The following is a 20450-nucleotide window of genomic DNA, read 5'->3' on the forward strand; positions in this document are numbered from 1 at the left end:
TGTAAATTCGTCACTCAGCCTCATTCAGGTAGGGGCGCCCAAGACAAATTTGAGGTTTTTTTCTTATGTTTTAGTTTCCAACTATCCATACTTTCCACCTTATCAGGCAAAATTACCTCAGTTCAGCAATGTATGGAACACAATTTGTTTTCAATGATTCCTGTAAATGCCCGGGAAAGACTAATGCTGCTCGCCTGTGCTGCGGAGGCTGGAGACTCCAGCAGCACCAGTGTTTGTGTCAGCACCAGTCCTGGAGGAGGAGATGGTGCCCTTCGGTAACTGCTCTCTGAACATATTTCTAATCTGAAACAGAGACGGCAATGACCCTTTGTGAGGGTTCTGTAGCAGCCGCCTCTGAGGGACGTGGGGCCGCGTCCCTCACGGCGGGAGCGCCTTCCCGCCCTCGGGATCATGGAGCGCTCTCCCCTCACAGACGCAGCGATGTTTTCCCTCACAGGGAGAGCTGTGTCACCCCTTGCCGTCAGGTGTTTCCTTAAAGGAGGAGCGATGTTTTCCCTTGCAGGGAGAGCTGTGTCACCTCTCACTGTCAAGTGTTTCCCCTCACAAGGAGAGAGCTGTGTCACCCCTCGCTGTCAGGGGTTTCCCCTCGCAGGAAGAGCTGTGCCACTCCTCACTGTCAGGTGTTTTCCCTCACAGGAGCAGCGATGTTTCCCCTCACAGGGACAGCTGTGTCAGCCCTCGCCGTCAGGGGTTTCCCCTCACAGACGGAGCGATGTTTTCCCTCACAGGGACAGCTGTGTCACCCTTCTCTGTCAGGTGTCTTCCCTTTCAGGAAGAGCTGTGCCACCCCTCGCTGTCAGGTGTTTCCCCTCACAGGAGGAGCGATGTTTCCGCCCGCCGTTGTCGGCCGCTCGCTCCTCACACTCGGGGCTCTCTTCGGGGTGCCGTGGCCCGCCCTATTTGCACGTGAGGCGGCCGCTTGCGCGGTAAGCTTGAGCCTCTCGCGCTCCCGTCCGGGCGCCGCTGGTTCGCGGAGCACCGGCGGCCGCCACAGCTGCCCTTCCTTGGCTGCTGCCATGTCCGCCGCGGCCAAAGCCTCCAGCGCACTCAAATCCGTGGATTACGAAGTGTTCGGGCGGGTGCAAGGTAATGGCGGGCTGAGGGGGCTGCCGGGCGAGGGGCGCCGCGCTGAGGCGGCGGCGGCACCGCGCGTGCGCGGGGTGGGAGCGGCCTGAGGGGAGGCGGGAGCCGGCGCCGCGTTCCCGGCGGGACGGGGAAGTTTTTTGGTTGTGTGCTTGGTCTGTTTGCTTGTATTTAAATTTTAAGTCGTTGTAAACATTCCCCCGCCCTAAGGCTCGGCTCCCCCTGGAGCACAGGCTGCTCTGTGCAGAGTAGCTCCCATTCCGCGCACTTGCGCTCGTGGCTTCTGTCAGCGCGGGTGTGTGGAAATGTCCCGCCCGTCCTTCCCATTCACACGCCGCGGCGTTTTCACTTAAATACACTTATTATTTCACTTAAGTACATGAATGTGTGAATATAATAATCGTGTGGCAAAGGGAAGGGTCAGACACAAGTCCTGTTCGGTTTTCCTAATACTAACGTGGCTGAAATTTCCGTAGTAAAACACCACGGGTGACTTGTATGTGGGTCATTTCTCCTTTATATTAACTGAAATTCCTACAAGTGCAATGCTTTCACAGGACTTTAATTTTTCATTTTTTTTTTTCTTTTTTTTAGGTGTTTGTTTCAGGATGGTAAGGCAATGCTGGATTTGCTAGCTGCTTTATGGTATAATGTTTCCAGTGCTAAAAATAAGGCAGCGGGTTTGTGGAGTGTAAATATACCCAGCCTGAACTTTGGTTGGATGGTTAAGTACTCTGAGTAGACTTGAAATGGTTTTATATTAAAATAGATTTTTAGAAGCTTAATTAATGTGTTGCTTGTGTAGATTGTGGTTTGGATTACTTGCGATGTAACAACCACAAGAATGTTGTAACCCCTTAATCTTTAGGATGGTTAAATATGAAACAAGGTGTTTCAGTTTAATTTTTCGAGTGGTAACTCAGTGCCTGTATTTAAGGAAGGTTACTGTGGAAAAAAGTGGGAAAAAATGTGCTGCAAAAAAGCACTTTGTGGCTCATACCCTGAGCAAGTGATTCCAGCAGCTCTGAAGTGCAGCAGGTGGTTTTGCATTTCACAGAAACCCACGAAACAAGAGGACACAATTAAAGTAAGAATAGTGGTTTTGTCTCAAAACACTGCCCCATGCTTAATATTAAACCTGATAGATTTTATGTATAATTTATGTGTGTTGTGAAATAGTGCCAAGTGGAAAGGAACAGAGGACTGCAGTGGAGTTTGCCTTGAATTTAGTTATTCTATTAAGGTGAAAGGGTAAGTCCAAGCTTGCTGTGCCTTATTTTGATTTGACCTGACTGTGAACACACAGCTCAGTCCTGAGCTGCTCTGCAGTACTGCAGGTTTGCTGCTGCATTCCTGTGCTTTTGGGCAAATTAGTTGGGAGAAGCTGCTCATAATCCCCTTGGAAAACACTCTTCACAGTTAGCACCATTTTTTCATTGGCTACGTCACCCCAAGGCACCTTTTATCTTTTGGAATGGGCCATACAGGTCTGGAGTTTGGCTCTTGCTATTTGTGAATTTCATCACAACTGGGTGGCTGGGAAACCATAATTTTTCAGTGTTGCAGAAATATGCTTGTTTTTTTCTAGCTATTAAATTATGGCCTTTGCTGTTGTCAGTAGAAATGCAGCAGCTGGGGGTGGGATTTAAAGGGTGAAAGTTGGGTGGAAAGGATTTGAAAGGGAGCTGGGAAGTTTGCACATGTAGCAGATTTAATGAGTTTTAAAACTGTGCTGATTGAAGGGTCAAATGAGCAGTGATAGGAGCTGTGGAAAGGCATAAAGTAGGTACAAGGGAATGGTATGGGATTAGTGGAGTCCTCTGTGATGAAAATCTTGTTCTTTTTGGAAAATGAGCTGTGCCTGCTGCAACTCCAGAGCTGCCAGGAATATCTGAGGATGAGCATCACTCATGGATTTTATTTTTTAAGTGTAGCTCTTAGAGCTGGGCAAATGCAAGTGGGGGGTTAAGAGTTCTGTCTGTGCTGGCACTGACTGTCCTCTTTCATTATTTCCCAAATCAGTACACAGAACAGGAAGCCAAGAAATTAGGAGTGGTTGGCTGGGTTAAAAATACCAGCCAAGGAACCGTGACAGGCCAAGTTCAGGGCCCAGAAGAGAAAGTGAATGAAATGTAAGTATTTCTGTGTTAGTTTTTTTTCTTACTCTCATTAAAGTAATTTACAAAAGTGTTTTTAATGCAAAGTGACAAGTAGATCTGTGTGTCAGTAATGTAACAGTGTTGTCATTCAGCTTTGGAGGTAAGGAGGTGCATTCTTTGAGCTGTGAACAAGTCTTTAACTTGAAAATTACTGTGTTTTCTAGTGTAACACAGTTTGTTAATGTATTTCCTTAATATCCTCATTTCTTGTGAAATGAAAAGAAAGTCTTTATTCATGTGACTAAGGATCTGTTTTTTAATTGATCAAAACTTCTCTTGTTAAAAAAAAATTGAAGAACTTCTCAATACTTTCTCAGTCTGTGCTTTAAAAACAGTTTAAAGGATACTGGGTTTACATATAAATTTTTTTCTGATTAAAAAAACCCTAATAAATAAATGCACATTTTGGCCAAGGCCTGAAGTCTCTGCCATTTGAAAATGAGTTTTGAAGTATTTTGGTATCTTTTAAAGAATGGGTAATAATTTTCATTATGAGATAGCTTTAAGCTCTGGGAAACTGGCAATCACTGAGGAAATGATGCCTGGAAAAACACAAAGCCAGATTGAGTTACTTCCAGCTATCATTTTTTGCATGTGTGTACAGGGAGATTGTTGGGAACTTTAAAAAATCCTTCAGGGGTTTGTTCTCTCAGCAAAGAAGGAGTGAGGGCAGAGCTTTCCTTTTCTAGATGGGAAATGAGCAGTGCACATTCTGCCAGCACTTTCCCATTCAGGAATTGCTTCAAAACTGAACTTGGATGAAGAGAAGTTGGTTTTGTGCATACAAAAGTGATGCACATTCTAGTCAGGAGATTTAAATGATTTCCAGTCATTTTCCTTGGTTTTGTGCTTAACATGAGGTTCTTATCTTGGGCTGCAAAACATTTACAAAGCCAGAGAAATAACAGGTTTTTTCTTATATAAAGTTTGCACTTACTTTTTCAAAGAGTTTGTTAATATCCAGATTTCTTCGTGTTTTGTGAATTTCAATGTTGGTGCCATGTTTTTATTTAACTTGGAACATGAAACTGACCACGTAAGAAACCAGGGTTTGTTTACTGTTTTTTGTCCTACTTTTTCATTTAAAAACACAGATCCAGAAGAAATAAAAAGTTGTTTTCAGTTGCTTCTCCTTTATTTCATGTTGGAAATCAATGTGTTCCTCTGACATGTGGGGAATAATGTGGCAATGTGAAGTCCAAGTGTGGGTTTTGGTGCATGATTTATTAAATTTGGTGTCCTGGAGTAAAATTCTGAAATAGGAAGCATTTTCTTTGTGCCCTCTGTGCCCTTCAATATATGGAAAAGGCAGTGAGTTTATTTTTGTCATTAACTTGGTGAGGTTGCATGTGAAAAGGGAACTCTTTTGTGCAAACTTCTCCTTTGAAAGACCTTTATTTCTCTCTGCTGGTACTAGTGAATAATGGATCAAAATGGTCTTGAGGTTCTGGAAGGTTTTTTCAGCTTTTTTTAATAATGCTATGAGTCCATAATACTGTTCTCAGATTTAAGTGTTATTTAAAAACCAAAACAACAAAAGGAGGATTGCCTCTGCTGTGGGAAATGGATACAAACCAAAAACCCTAGCCATATATTTGTATTCCAAGTGTGATAAATCACCAGGAAAAAAATCCATTACCAGCTGTCTATGCATGTTCTAGTTTGTGTTTATATTTTCAGGACTTAAAGACAGTTTGATGACACTTGTTAAAAATTTGTAGCTGGTCAAAGAAGTCAAACATTCTGTGTAGGAAAAGGTGCATGTGTCAATAGTCAGATATTTCAAGAAAGCTTCCTGGTGATGTTTGTTACCCTGTGGGAATCTTTCCAGAGCAGTTTGTGCAGTGTCATTTAGACCAGTATTTTCACTTGCCCCAGACTTTCAGTTAAACATGAAGCAGAGAACAGATTAAAAATCACATGGTGATGGTGATAAAATTTGTCAGTTGTTTTGCTGGTTTTGGGTTTCTAATGTTAATGTACTTCAGGGGGAAGTAGTAAAGGTGTTTTGGTCTGTCCTAAGCAATATTTATCTTTTTATGATGATAAATAGAGTCAAGAACATGGACTAAAAGGAGTAGGGATGCCATTGGAAAGTACAGGTGTCCTACAGGTAACTAGGCAAAGCAATATAGGAGGGAGAAAAAGAGGAATAAGGGATTGAGAGGATGATAAAGAGAGGGAAAGTGTAAAAAAGGGAAAAGCCCATGAGGTTCTCCAGTGTTGCCAGAAGCATGGAGGGACTGAAAAAGCCTGCCTTTGTTCTGGCGCAGGAATGCAGCAGACCTCTAACCCAATGGTTTTCCAGCAGCTCCCCATTTTCTGTCCCTTTTAATTCTATTTTTGTGTCAGTAATTATATTGGGAGGTACAGCCACAATGTATCCAGTGCATCCTCAACCTCAAGAGGCATTGGCTTTATGTGATTTATTTTTTTGTGGAGGTTGCAAGGTAAGATGTAACTTAGGAGGAACAAGAGAACAAGCAGACATAAAATGTCGTCATGCTGAGTTACTTTGGGAGGTGCCATGCAAAATAGTTTGCTGTGGAGCAAACAGCTGAGCAGGGGCCTCCTGCCTCTGCAGAAAGCAGTGTTACATTTTAAATAAGTGTCAACAGCTGGGGCCTGGGAAGTGCTGCTTGTGCAGGAAGTTGTATCCCTGATTGGGCCTTTCACGTAGTGTTGAACATGGGAATGAATTTCTGTGGAAGTGCTGGGGTGCTGATTCCTTGATTTTCTGTGGTGCTAAAATCTTGATCCCACTAAAAACTGGCAAAATGTACCAACCTCCCCAAATTGCAGTGGGAATGTCACTGAGCTGCAGGGAGCCCAAGGGATAGATGAGCACTTTGAGATGTTTTCCTTTCAATTTTGCATTCAGTTTGGCTTTAATGAAAGCCACCTAGATTCTCAGGGATTAGGTGACTTTATATAAAGTATTTTAAAGCCAATTTTTAAACTGAGAGATCTTGGAGAATGTTTTAAAGGGTGTTTTTAAGAAGTCTTGAGAACCTTTTACCTGTCAGCTTGTTTTGGTATCCCTTGGTTTTTAACTCTAGATGGAGCTGTTAGTTCTGAAGATCCTCAACCATTCATGCTGTTTGCAGGGAATCTATTTTTAGACTGTTGTGGTAGAATCCATCTTTTTCCTCGCTGTATTTTATAGTCCTATTCCCTTTACTGCTTCTGCTCCACTCAGATCACACCCCTTATCCTTAGATAATAAAAGCTCATTTTCAGAGAGTTTCACCTGTCAAGTCCCAAGAGAAGCAGAGCTGCACCATCTCTGTAACATATTATGAAAAAGCGGAGGCCTTTTTTGCCAGCCAAGGTATGAACTGGCATAAAAAATATGATTAAAAATGGGGTAGAGGAGTGTAGTCCTCTGTTTAATTTTTTGCCCCAGGAATACTCATACCACAGGATTTTTCATTATATTATCTTGTGCTATTTCTTCCACTTTACCCCTTAAATAAGGTTGGGCTCTGCGTAGTCATGGTGGTTGTTGCCACAGCAACCTGCACTGACAGGCTGGAAGTTGCTTTCCTGGGAGAATTTTTTAGACTGCGATGACAAATTGCTAAGTTATCCATTAAAAAGGCAAGATAAGAGTCTGTGTAGAGTGTCAAATTCAGAATTTACTCCAAAAATCCAAGGTCAAATCAGGCTGACACTTGAAAATGTGAAATCTTAGGGTATTTTTTAAGCACAAGCATGTAACAGCACAGTGAGTGTTCTTCCTGTCTCTAGAGAAAGGCAGAGTTCTAAATATAGATGGCTTGTCTTGGAAATGGGTTTTAATTAGGAAACTAATGCTAATTTCATTTGAATGTTGTAATTTTTATTACTAATGTCAGTTAAAAAGAATTAAGATTTAACTGACACAAGATTTAAATTACTGTAATGTATAAATGCATAGAAAAAAAATCTATTTTTTACTATGTAGAAGAGAAGAATGATACCCTGTATTGTTATTACCATATTTGTCATTGTTTCAGTAATCAGGTGTAGGCCAAGGTTCTGGTCTGTGCTCAGTGACATTGAATAAATGCCTTTTTCCCCAATGTAATTTTTTAATTGGTTGCAGAGAATAGCCCTTAAATGGAGCTAAATGCTACTGAAGATACCTGTGGGGAAAACAGATATAAAAACTAAACCCAATTGATGTTTAGTTATAAAATGAGCAGATTTTAGTCACTGTTTTGAGATTTTTCTCCTTTTTAAAAGGATATATTTTTAAAAGTGTTTTGCTCAAACTAGAGGTGTTGCTTAGGAGAATCCTTAACATTGATTTGCACGTGGACTTGTCAGTGAGGCAGAGAGGTGCCTGCAGGATGGCTGCAATATTCCTGGGATGTGCTGTTCTCAGGAAGCTGACAGTGACAGATTTTGGAGAAAGGGCAGAAGGAAATGAAAACCACATTTAAAAATTTTTTTTTAACTTTGTTAAAATGCAAACCAGTGAGGGGTGTTAGATTTGTTCCCATTTATGATGGTAATGAAGAACAGTTTTTACATTAATCACTGTTGAAGGTGATTTACAGTGTTTCAGTGAATCAATAGCAAATGACAGGAAAATATGATGGGAAATTTATAATTCAGTGTGTCTCCAAATATAATATTAGGTTTTTAATATTTGATTCTATTTTTTGTTTAAAGGTAAGACTAATATATGCTGGAAAACTAAATTAGGCTATAACTTTTGTGGGTAATAAAATTGTAAATGTGATTCTTTCTCTTTTCATGTTGAATGTTTGAGGTATTAATTTCTTCTCTATAGTTATTTATTGCTTAAATTGACAGTCTAAATTGTGAATTATTGTAGTTATTGGTCCTGTAAATGAAATTTACTGAACTGTTACTGATGATGGCCTGGGAGAAACAGCCATAAACTTTGTTCTTTGGGGTTTTTTAGTCATATGAAATTAGGTGAATGAGCACATTTGTTGTAGCAGCTGGACTGTTAAAAGCCAAGGAATGGGTCAGGTAAGTCAGAACATGGAGCTTTTGGTTACTGAGAATAAAGTGAGTGAGCTGTTTAGCTGGAGGAGAGCTGCATGTGCTTCCAGCACAAACCCAGCAGTGGCTCATCTTGTGCAGTGTCCTAAGGGAATTCCCCCATCCTCTGTCCCTCTGGGAAAGGCTGTTTTCCCTGTGTGCCCCCAGGGGCTGAGGGCAGAGGTGTCCCTGTGCCCTGAAGGTCACCCAGCCCACCAGTGACAGCCAGAAATAGCAGTGGCCTCCTGGCACGGCTCCTCTGCTTTCCACTGCACTGGATGTGCCTGTTCCCTGCAATGCCTGAAACCACAAAAGCTTTTAGCCATGCTTGGGTCTTTCTGGATATAGAATAGTGCCAAAAAAAAGTTTTCCACACCCCTGTTTCTTCTGCTGGAGTACAAAAATAGCTGCCTTGCATGACTTTGTAGATTCTTTTTTACAGTAGCTCTGTGGAATTGGAATGCTTTATCAAGTATCTGCTTCCAGTTCTTCTTATCACTGAAGTGTTTTTGTTTATAGAGCATTTACCAGATATTTCTGCGTGTAAACAGGTCTGAATTTCTAGGATTTTGGCTCTGGAATAGGCAGTGTTAGTGTTTGCATTGTCTTGGAAAGCTGAGAATGGCATATTGAGCAAGATAATTCACTTTTCTCCTGTCTCTGGTGGATGCTGCATTAATGCTCCCAAGACCTTTAGCAGTGTTAGGAACCAAGGCTGAGTTTCCTATGGAATTCCAGATTTTTATTGGCTTTGCTGATGGGTATCTCTGGGAACACTCAATTCCAACATCCTGGCTGCACAGTTAGAGGCAGGCAGGATTTCAAGGCTGTATTGGATTGTACTGTAAACACAGGCAGGTTGACCTGTTTGAGCACTCAATTTAGGCATTTTACTGCATAATTAGGAATCATGTGCCTTTCTTCCACACTGGGAAGTCGGGCTTCTTTCTGCTCAAAATTAATGTTTACTAAACCATAGTAACTCTTCTATGAAGGATTGGTTGAGCTTTGTGGGAGATTTTAAAATAAAATAAAATTTACAATGTAATGCATGATTTCTACTGGGAGCTTTTTCTTTATTTGAACATTTATGCATTCTTTAATGCTGATAATTTTTATGGTTTAGCCACATGTAATGCTTTTTTATTTCCAAAGTGAAGGTGTTCTGTTATTGCTGATGCAGTAGGATGTGGTGCAGTTCAGTGCCATTCATTTGGCTTTTTGTGCTGAATAAAGTGTTTAATCTATCTTTAGTGCTCCACCACAACACTTAGAGAGACATTAATGAGTAAAAGTCAGCTTAAACTAGGATTTTTAATGGCTTTTGTTATTTAGTTTAGCAGGGTGGCTAACTGTGCACACAGTCAAAAATAGATCTTTGGCAACAAACTGGTAATTATCAATAAAAACATGTACTTAGTGTTGGTTTCCTGGAAACCTATTCTGGATGGGATGCTTCAAACAAGTTCTGAAAATACAAACCAACTCATGTGACTCTTAAAGAACAACTTCAGAACTGCAATTTTTTTGCTTTCCTTTTGGTGTGCTGATAGTTGAGAATTACTGAGCAGGGAACAAGCCTGTTATGACCATTTTTCTATCTGAAGGGTGTTATTCTGGGTGTGGAGGTTTGTGTTTGTAATCCACAGGAGAAAGCAACATTAAACTAACATTGGAGTTGCATAATGTGAGGATGAGAAGACCTTTGTGAGGATGCTGCTGCTGTCCCCAAAAGGGATGCCACAAGTGGGCAGACATTCAGGTGAAGCTGCTCCTGGTGGGAAATAAAGAGGGAATGTTCTCCAGGTGTATTAAATCTTGTGTGTAGTACAGCAGGATCACTCCCACAGGAATGCCAAGGTGGATCCCAAATGGAAAACATTGGGCAGACTTAACCAGGAGCCCTGTGCTGAGGAGGTGGATTCAGTTCTGAATTTGCTGGTGTAATTATGCACAAATCATGATTGTTGCTGCTGCTGATCTTCTCAGCGTTGTGGTGGTGAAAAGCATCTTCTGTGAGACTTCAGCACTTCCTTAGCCAGATGAATGTAAGACTGGAAGCAAAATCTCTATTCCTTATGCCATGTTAGCCAGAAAGGGAGAGGAAGCTACTTCCAGCTTTTATAGGGAAAGAGCTCTGAAGCCTGTTGATGTTTTGTTTTATTCCTTAATTACTGTCGTTGTGCTTTCGTTCATTGGCAAGCTGTGTTCAGTTTATTTACCATGTTTTTTGTCAAAAATGAGTATATTTCACACTTATGTACTTGAGATACACCATTTGCCAACAGCAGAAAAATCAAAATTGCTTCTGGTGCTGCTCTTCCCTCAGCCACTATTGGAGCATTGCAGAAAAAAGAAAAAGAAAAAAGTCTCTGGGTATCTTGATTATATAACTCAATTTTACCTTGTTCTTTTTCCTCAGTTCCTCCCTCCCTCTACTCCCTGGTCTGACTCTCCACAGAAATATTTATTTTTTTAAGATGGTGCCCTGAGATGTTTCCCTTGAACTGTGCTGGATGTCACCAGCTGTCCTGCAGAGTTAATATTGGTTTTGGTGTCTTTGTCTTTATGTGGCCCCGCTGAAGGGGGATCCTGAAGTCTCTCTAGAGAGAATCATTTAGAGAAGTCCTTGGGTTTGGTCTGTCAGCCTTTTGCTCTCCAGCTGATTTACTGCAGTCACCCTGTGACTGGATGAGAAGCTTTCTTTTCAAAGCTGGTTTTCTTGGAGGTGTTTTTCCCTAGCTGGGGTGAAGCAGCTGGCTGGGCTCATCTGTAATGAATGCTCTGCTTGTGTACCTTCAGTGCTTTCCACTGGTGTTCACTTTTGTGCTCTGCTCTTGTGAATGCTCTGGGCTCTTCCTGCTGCTAAAGGAACAAAGGAAATCAGTCTGTCAAGTGTTCAGAACTTCATGGGGGGGTGGGGGGGAAGGCAGATTTTTAACTTAGGAAAAATAAATCAGGCATTAAATTTAATTAATGCCCAATTTAGAACTGGGCAGATGATGCTCAGTTTGAGAAGTTTCCTTGAACTCCCAATGGATGTTCTGGTTGGAGAGGATCCTGGGCTAGGAGTTTTCCTTCCCTTTTTTACTCTCTGGAGCTGTAGAATTTCAATATGTGCCGAAAAAGAAACCCATTTGGAACAAAATCCCAATCCATTCCTGTTTACAGATCTCCCAGCAATTGTTTAATGATGTTTTGTTCATCATACTTCTAGATCTGAGTACCACAGAGGAGCTCACCTGAAACCATCACACTCCATAAATGCTGATCCTGAGCATCTGTCCCTGCTCACTGTATAATAAAAACCCTTCCTTGAAATTAGATTTTAATGTCAGTGCTAGAAATTTTCAGGCAGCACAATTCTATCCCCCTGTTGGTCTGGATATGGTTAAAATGATCTTTAATTTTAGATGGTTGGTGATTTACAGGGTAAATTTCAAGAGTTTAGGGAAATGTTTGGCTTCTAGGAGGGATGGAGAAAAGCAGCTGCCTACTGCCAGTCTCAGATCTCCCTGACCTGCCCTGCTTTTCCAGACTGTGGATCCTGGAGCTGGAGCATGGAAACTGAGGTCTTCCTTGGCAGTCAGAGGGCTGCAGAGCTCCTTTGTTGGAGTGAAGGCTCCCAGCAAACTGCAAATTCAGTTCCTTTTGGAGGTGAATCTGTTCACCCTACAGCAAGTCAGTGTTCCAGGGAATAACACTTGTTACCTGTTTCTGGTTGGGAGTGCACAAAGAGATGGAATTTTGCTGCTGCTCCCTGCTTTGCTGGAAAAGTGCTTGAGCAGTGTCACTCCACCTCAGGGATGGGAAAACCCCTTTGCTGTTCATCACACACATCACTCCTTGTGGCTACCTGTGTTTTAAAAAGCCTTGGTTGGGATGTGATCAAGATCTGATGGATTTCTGTGTTTTCCAGATTTCTGTCTTGTCCAGCTCACAACACTTGGGTGGTTTTGTGTCAAGTTCAGCTGCCAGGACCTGCTGTTACCCAGCCTGGGGGGGTTTGATGCTCTTACTGCAGTCTGTGATGTCCTAAATGCCAAATCAGCAGCAATGCAGTGCAACTTCAAAAACCAGAGTTCATATTTGCTTTTTGGCATTGTAGTGGAGCTGAAATTGAGAGCCATGAAGGGACTACCTAAATTTGGAATGGGGGTTTAGACAAAATTTGGTAAATACTTGTTTTTAAAATTCCTAGTGCAAGTGTGAATGAAAACTGAAGATTATTTTGGTGAGTAGTTACACATGGATTACTCCAGTGCTGTATGTGGAGGAACTAGGGCACAGAGCAGCATCAGTACAGTCTTTCATGGCAGATTTGTGGTGGAGCTGAGAGGCAATGTGGGAGTGTTGATATCCAGTCCTGTGCTAATCCTTGGAACAGAATTTCTTCCTGTAAATTGTTGGGGCTCTGTGCATTGGTTAACTAATGTCAGTGAAGCACTGCCCAGAATTTCAGGGTGTATTATGTGCTTATTTAATTTCCAGTAACTGTTTTTGGACTGCTGCAAGCCCCACAGCTGCATTATTGTATCAGCTGATTCCTCCTGCCCAGATGGAGCTGTTGCTTTCTGCCAGGTCCAGAAGAAATCCATCTTTATAATCTCAAAATGTTCAAGAGTACGATAAAAAAAAAACCTGATAGGCTGGAGTCAGTCAGGACCTCATTCTGCTTTATCAACTTGAAATTCCTGCTACCAAGAAACAGATAGTAAAATTAAGGAATAGAGCCAGAGAATGAGAATGTGCTATAGGATTCCATTTGTTAATTAGTACTGAGGGGAGCTGGTTGGCTCAGTTGCACAGAAATTCTGGTGCTGACTGGATTCAAGTTGTTCTCTGTTCCCTTCACCACTCTGCTCTTTGCTCTTCTGCTCCTGTAGTTTGAAACAAAACAAAACTGTTCAACTTTCCTTGTTAGTAGCTATAAAATACAAACGTGCCCTTTGCAGTTCTCACACCAGAAGTGAAGCAATTGTTATATGCCAGCTGGCTTTTTTTTGTTGCTGTTAAATGCTAGCATTAATAATAATTAACTGGATAATTACATAGAAATTTTTGTTCTGGCTCATGTCCATGTGGATAGTATGGGCAGAAAATGCAGTGTGGAGTGGAACATACAAGCAATTAATCATTTCAGTGAGTACTTGTAAACAAGGTCAGCTCAGCAGGCCTCCAGAAAATCTCTTCTGAAATGTGATGCTGTCTTCATTATCCTTTTAGAGGATGTTGGTGTAGGACCAGAGCAGCAGCAGGATTTCTCTGCCATGTGCTCTGACTACACACAGCAAATTTTGGAGGGCTGGTAGACCCAGAGATGGACGTTAAAAAACCCCAGACCTGCAGTATTTTATTAGAACTGTGTATTATTCTCATTTGAAAACTGCTGTTTCGCCTGAGTTTAGTCACAGTTATGCAGGCTAACAAAAATTATTTAACTTGGTGTCTGGTTTAATATTTTACTCATATCAAATGGGATGTGTCTGGTTTGGAATAATAGAGGAGTGTGTGAAAGGCTGACAACCTTGGTATTTATTGAGTCACATGTTCTGAGAAATGCTAAATATTTTGCTTGGTGTTACGTGTCTGGTTTGGAATAATAGGAGTGTGTGGAAGGCTGACAACCTTGGTGTTTGAGTCACATGTTCTGAGAAATGCTAAATATTTTGCTTGGTGTTATTAAATATAATTAAAAATCATCTTGAGTTTTGTAGTTGTCAGACTACAGCAAGCCATGCCTGCTGGAGACCTGGGAATTGCCAAGTCTGGAGCACATGGGGCTCAGGCATGAAGCAGTGTGGTGGTGGCAGAGGTGCCTGGGACTTAAAATGTCCTCTTGCCATTTGGGAGAGGATGCTGGAGCTCTGGTTTGGTGCTGGGACCTGTGCTGAAAATCCTTCCTGCTGGAGACCTGCCCAATGCCTTTGCCCTGAGGAAACCACTCTGTGTTATTAGCTCTCCTCTTCCTAATTATCCTCCCAAATGGAGATAAAAAATGAACTTAATGGCTTTAGCTGGAGTTCTGCATGGAAATTTGTCTTCTCCCAAGGGGATCAAGTCGCTGGGAATGTGACTCCTATAGAAAGGCCTAAAAGAGGTCTGTGTTACCATGGGGTTTGAAAATAGAACTTCCTGAGATTCTCTAAGTGTTTTTCCAGCTGATGTGGCTTTCCAGAAGGGTGACCTTCACCTTGAGATGGATGTCTGAGTGAAGAGTCCAGGTGCCTGCAGTGGGATTGTGCCTGTGCATATCTCCCTGGCTTGTTATGGGAAACACTTCCCTCACTCCTTTGGCCTGTTTAAATCACAGCGTGTGCTTTGAGACATGGGGGACTGGACAGAAATAGAATATTCTTTGTTCTGGGCCAGGTGATCTGTGCTGCCTATCCCAGTGCTTCCAGTGAATAGCAGGAATGGATGTGCCAGAACACTGAAGGCAGGGGCTGTGCAGCCTCTTGGGTTATGTGGGGTACTGTCCAGGGCAGCCAAGTGTTTGTTTGCAGGGTGGTTTTCCTGGCAGGCACCTGTTTATTGTGGCTGTTGTTAGAGAGGACCTCAGAGGACGAAGAGGGAAAGGACAGAGTTTGTAGTCAATGATGTGTTGATGCCAATGAAGTTATACCTGGTATGCAGCAAATGTTAACTTTGAACAGCTGTCTTTAGGTAGGAATAAGTTCTCTGATCCACACTCTCAAAATACAGAATGGGCATGTTGTGCTGGTCACAAGATTGGGCAAATCCTCCCGTGGAAGCTGGTGTAGAAAGGGACACAGGTGCCTTGGGCTGCCCGAGGGTGGAACACACAGTCCATTTCCAGGGAGTGTTGATGCCACTTGTTTGGAGCCCTGTGGTTGGTAACCCTGTTCTCAGCCTGCCTCCCTGCTCTTAGTGGATCAGCAGGGAACGTGCGAGTGGCTTTTGGAATTCATCTCAAGGTCACATCTAAACACAGGAGAGCAAAAGGGAAGGACTGTGATACATTTCCCCTAGTCTAGGTAAGAGCACAGTATCCTCTGTATGGCTTTTATACAGCACTCCTGGGATTTGCTGAAGAGGAAGGAATAAGGTGAAGTACTCTAAATGCTGGATAAAAGAAAATATTAGTTCTGGTTCTGTAACCAGCTCAAAAAGCAGAGAATAAGATAGGCAGGACAACCAGGTACTTCTGTTTTTGTTGGTGATTCTGTCCCTCTGCAGGAGAGAGAAGAGCAGCTGTTTTGACACCAGCAGACACTGAAATACAGGAACACTTTTGTGACCTGGCTCCATTCCAGCTTGACAGGAAGCAAGATCCTCTGGTGGCAACTTGAGTTGAAGTTTTGGTTATTTTATATCACTGTAATGTGGCAGAGTGACTGGATGACAAAGAAATTCTGTGTTGACATTTAAGCTGTCCAGTGATGAATAAAAAAGAAAAGCCTCAGGAAGGAGGTTTTCAAGTCATATGGGTCTTGATGAAAAGATTTTTAAAGTTTAACAATTAAATTCCTCTAGGAGAAAGGTTTGTAACTTTAAAAAATTATGCCAAGAGGGCTGTTGTTCTACCAAATAACTTCTGATGTGTTTTAGTTGCTGAATAAAAAATGTGTCTAGAAAAGGAGTTTAGTTTTAGCTAATTATGGGGAATGTGGTTCTTTAATCTGTTTTCAGGCACACTGATAATGTTTAATTCACTAATGACTCAGTGATAGCATCCTGATTCACTGCATTGCTAATTGAACATTTGTGACAATACTTTTTTTTTTTTTGCTCAAGGCCCAAGGCCTCAGTACTAAACTATTCTATAGGAGTTGAAATTCTGTTTTAAATAAAGGTTTGTAGCCTTCCACATTGCATTGTTGAGATAATGCCAAAACCCAAAAGCAGGCAAACATCTGAATTTTGGTTTAATTATCTCAGATTTCAGCTGGTCTCATGATTTTTTGGCAGTTGATTAATAAATCTGAACATGAGGGATTATTACTAATCCTTAGTGAAAAGGAGATAGTAAGAGTATTATGAATAATTTCCAGGTATTTCCTACTCTGTTCAGGTTCATTGCACACTTTGCTGCTTTGGTGTCTAGCTCTCCTAATTAAAAAATGCTAAAGATAAGACAATTACATTCAAGTATGGCCATGATATATTTAAGTCTTACCTTTTTTTTTATCCAACACAGTGTGATAATGATGACAAATGAGAAAAAGCAGATCCTCAATCAGTGATGGATCATTTCCTGCAGTCTGTCTTTGGACTGTGGAGGTTTTGTATCTTAGCAGGTAGGGACGTAAAATGTAATTCAGACACTCAGGGAAAACAGAACAAGGGTTTTGTACCAAAACCATGTAACTTGGCCTTGTTTTCACTGTATTCCTGCAGTAGTTACTTGGGGGTAGTCACAGAGCTGTGTTGGGCATTTCTCCAGTTAATTTTGTCTTGTTTAGTTTCAAACACAAAGCAAAAAATGGACAATGTTTGGATTTTTTTTCCTTGTGTCCTGCCTGTTTGCAGTTTCTGAAAATCCCTAGCTCGAGGAGCAAAACTGGATGCATTTGAGATTGGGACTGAGCACATTCTCCTTAGCTTTCCCTTCAGAACTCTGTAGGGTTTAAGAGGTGCCAAGGAGCCATTTTCCAGCTGACCTGGCATGTACAGTGTCATTACTGTCAGGAAAGTTTGGTTCAGAGTGGAGTTCACTCCTGTGCCCTTGCAAAAATGGCCCTGAGAGCAGCCCTGGTTTCATTTTTCCAGCTGTATTTGCCGTTTCCAGAGCTTATCCTGAAGTCATGGCTCACCTCTGACTCATTGTGCAGAGGTTCCCTGGAGTCCTGAATTTTCCTGAGTCAAAACAACCCTTGGGTCGTATCTACAACAGCACAAACTGTCAGTTGTGTAATGATTAACACATTGGGTCAGTGGCAAGCTGAGGAACTGTATTTATTTAAAAAAAAAAAAAAATCACCTTCATCATCACTCAGGGCAATAGGGTATCGGGACACAATGAATCATTGGGTTTGAGACAGGAAATGTCCCAATATTATTATGGAAAATGTGTTGTGAATGAGTCAGGAATTGTTGGGATGCTTGTCTCTCAGTGTCTAAGGTACTATTTTTTAGAGATTGCTTTTGTGAAATTATTACAGGCAGGAACCTGAAAAGAGGGCTGAAACAGCCAGGAAAATGTGGTGATGTCCAAAATTTCTGCCAATGCCACCAATACTGGACAGAGTAAAAAGCTGACAAACTCTTGATGTCTTTGAAATGTTTTCATTCCTTTGAAAGGAATGAAAACATCTTTGCCCAAAATTTAATATGTGAAATTCCAGGACCATGATGCTGATACAAGGGGTCAATCTTCAGTGGAAGGACTTTGAAAATTCTTTTGTTTATCTTTTCTACAGCATATAAACTTTCTTTCCCTATTCATTGTGTTAAAGAATGCAGTTGATTAGAGGCTACTTATACATCTCCTCCTCAGACTCTGGGCCTGCAATGCAGAAATGGGAGTATCCAAGATCTCTTTCAGTCATAAATTCTAAAATTAAACCATGCAGTCATTCTGCCTTTGTCTCTAACTCTTCACCTTATCCAGAGGTGGGAAAAGCTTCTCCTTGACCAGCTGGCCTGTGTTCCTGTTCCTTGTTCTCCCTGACACACTTGATTTCTGATTTTTCTCATTTGCTGTTCTGAGTCACAGCTGACATCTCATTTCTCCTCTGCTGGAAGCTGCATTTCCTCTGTCACTGGTACAATGTTTTTGGCTCTGTGTAGCTATTAAAAAAAAAATTTAATTGCTTGTATTTGGAGGATTTGATTCTTTTGTCATAAAAATAAAAAGAAAAAATTAAGTGCTTGTATTTGGAGGATTTGATTCTTTTGTCATAACATTCTAAATTAATCGTTGTTGATGTGGCTTTGTAGTTCAGTGTTTTTACACTAGATGTCAATCTACTTGCATATGTGGAAGTTACTATTTTGTGCCTTCTAGATATTTCTCTCAGCAACTCCCCTACAAAAATGCTGCTTTCCATCTGCTTTGCAGGAAAATCAATGCCAGGAGAAAAGGGATGAGTTGAAATATTGATTTTCTTTTGGTGGCTGATGTTGAACAGGACTTTTGCAAATAAGACAGCAGTTTTGGGGTTGTCAAGTGTAATTAAAATCACTTATTTCAGTAAAGCTGGTTGACAGCTTTAATGGAAAATGAAATTTCAGCCAGTAGAGAGAAACTTGATCCAGGTCTTATTTCTTAATCTTTCCCCCTCTTTTCAAACACCATTCAGGGTTTGATTGAAATGAGATCTCTGAGTTTAAAAAAGCATTTCCCACTTTGCCATTGCAGACCCAGTGTTCCAATGACTTGTTTAGGAATTAATGGAACTAATTCCTGCTAGGAATGCAGAATTCAGTGAGTGACGTGGAAGTTTCTTGTCAGAGAGCAACTAATAATTATTAACTGCTTTTTAATATATAACTCCTCATTAAATTAACCTCTTCCCTTGTGTTACAGCTTCATTTCTGTGATATCTTCTGCCTCTTCTGAGAGGCCCCAGAGTATAAAAGCTTTTTTTTCCTAGTCAAGAAGTGTTTAAAACTTGCTTTGATTTGTATTTGTGGAAGATGAACCAAGGTGATGTCTTATGTTATGCCGTGATCCTATACTTTATTATTTTCTAATTTTTGGAATGTACATCAGTGCCTTATTCATACAGTTTTCCAGGATTTTCTTGAATATATTAAAAATTCCAAACCTCATTGAAGAACCAAGCTGGCTGGAATTTCTAGTCATTTGAAGAACTATATGATTTGGAAATCACTTCAGAAAGGGAAAGAATGTATTCAACATGGCAGTAAAACAGAGAAGCCAGACAGAGCATCATGGCTTGTTAAAGTTACATAAGAATTTTAAATATGCAGAGACTTTAAGAGTTTGTGTTTCTTCATTATGAAGTTGATTTCTGATGAAGAGTGAGACAGGCGTGAATTTCTTTAACTCATCAACTTTAACTTTTTAATTTTTGGGAGGTTTTTTGGTTTAAAAATATTAAAAGGCTCTTTGCTGCCCAGTCCCACTTGGTAGCTCAAAATGCTTTGAACTCCTGGAAAATGTAAATTTCTAATTTAGGATTTTTGAAGTCCTGGGTTTTTGACTGGAGGTTCTTGAAAAGTGTATGGGAGAAGGTGACCTTTACAGTTATGCATCATTTATTTTGTGTTATTTCATAGGGCTTAAGAGACTTAAATTAGTGTGAAACAGCTGCAAAAAGTGGTGAATGTATATAAAGTAATAATTAATGAAGAATCATTTGCTTTACAAAAAAATCCTTTTGATGAGCTGGGATGATTTGTATTCTCTAGCCAGCAACAGTTTCCTTGTCTGAAAGAATTTTGCCATAAGGGAAGTGTTTTGCATTCCTTAGCAAACACAATCTCTCCCAGGATTCACTGAAGTGCCCTGAAGAACTGTAAGTAATAAGTAATTGCTTGGTACCTGGAATTTTCTTTGAAACTGGATTTATTTTAAAAACATATCAGGAAAGGGTGCAGTTTGAATGTTGCATAGTAACATTATGGAACAGATTTAGGTCCTCTTTATCACATTTTACATCAAAATCCCCAGCTTTGAGCTCTGTTGCTTTGGAGCAGCCTACAAAGTGATTTTTATAGAAGCACAGGAGTGGAAAGTGTACCCAGTTCTTTGATTCTCTTCCATGTGTGAGGATGGGGATTGAAAGGAAGGCTTGGTCCTTGTCACCTGTCACTTGGTGCCCTTCACACACTGGAGCTGTTCTGCCTCTCCCTCCTACAGACTCCTCAGCAACCTTGGGAGGTTTGGGGTGGTGCCCTCATTCTGCATAGACTTCTCCTGCCAACCTGCTGGATATCAGCTCTGCAGAGAAGAACCTGGGGATCCCAGTGGGCACCAAGGTGTCCCTGACCCGCAGTGCTGTGGGGGCCAGGAAGCCTGAAGGGACTTGGGATGCACTGGAAGAGCACTCCCAAAAAGTCAGGGAGGGAATCCTGCCCCTCTGGCCAGCCCTGGGAGGCACATCTGGAGTGCTGTGTCCAGTTCTGGGATCATCAGGACAGGAGGCCCAGGGCTGGAGATGAGGAAGGGCCTGGAGCATCTCTGTGCCCAGGAGATACTGAGGGAGCAGCCTCCAGAGGGGCCCTCAGCCCTGGGTGTCCCTGTCTGCAGGGACCAGG

At 41.5% G+C, this 20450-nt stretch overlaps 1 protein-coding gene across 2 annotated transcripts in view; it reads left to right on the plus strand.

Moving 5' to 3' along the window:
* Positions 1-813: 813 nt before the first annotated feature.
* The window catches only part of ACYP2 (acylphosphatase 2), a 33099-nt gene continuing 13462 nt past the window's right edge, over positions 814-20450 (plus strand). Inside the window, exons 1-3 of one of the 2 annotated variants that reach the window (XM_039717160.1) lie at positions 814-1107; positions 1699-1715; positions 3127-3236. In XM_039717160.1, the coding sequence (XP_039573094.1) occupies positions 846-1107; positions 1699-1715; positions 3127-3236 (389 nt within the window). In that variant the 5' untranslated portion in view covers positions 814-845. Of the gene's footprint in view, positions 1108-1166; positions 1260-1698; positions 1716-3126; positions 3237-20450 lie in introns of those variants that run through there. The other variant, XM_039717161.1, reaches the window with a different exon arrangement.

The sequence above is a fragment of the Passer montanus genome, unplaced genomic scaffold, assembly GCF_014805655.1.
Source record: "Passer montanus isolate IOZ18808 unplaced genomic scaffold, ASM1480565v1 scaffold37, whole genome shotgun sequence".
Lineage (NCBI taxonomy): Eukaryota > Metazoa > Chordata > Aves > Passeriformes > Passeridae > Passer > Passer montanus.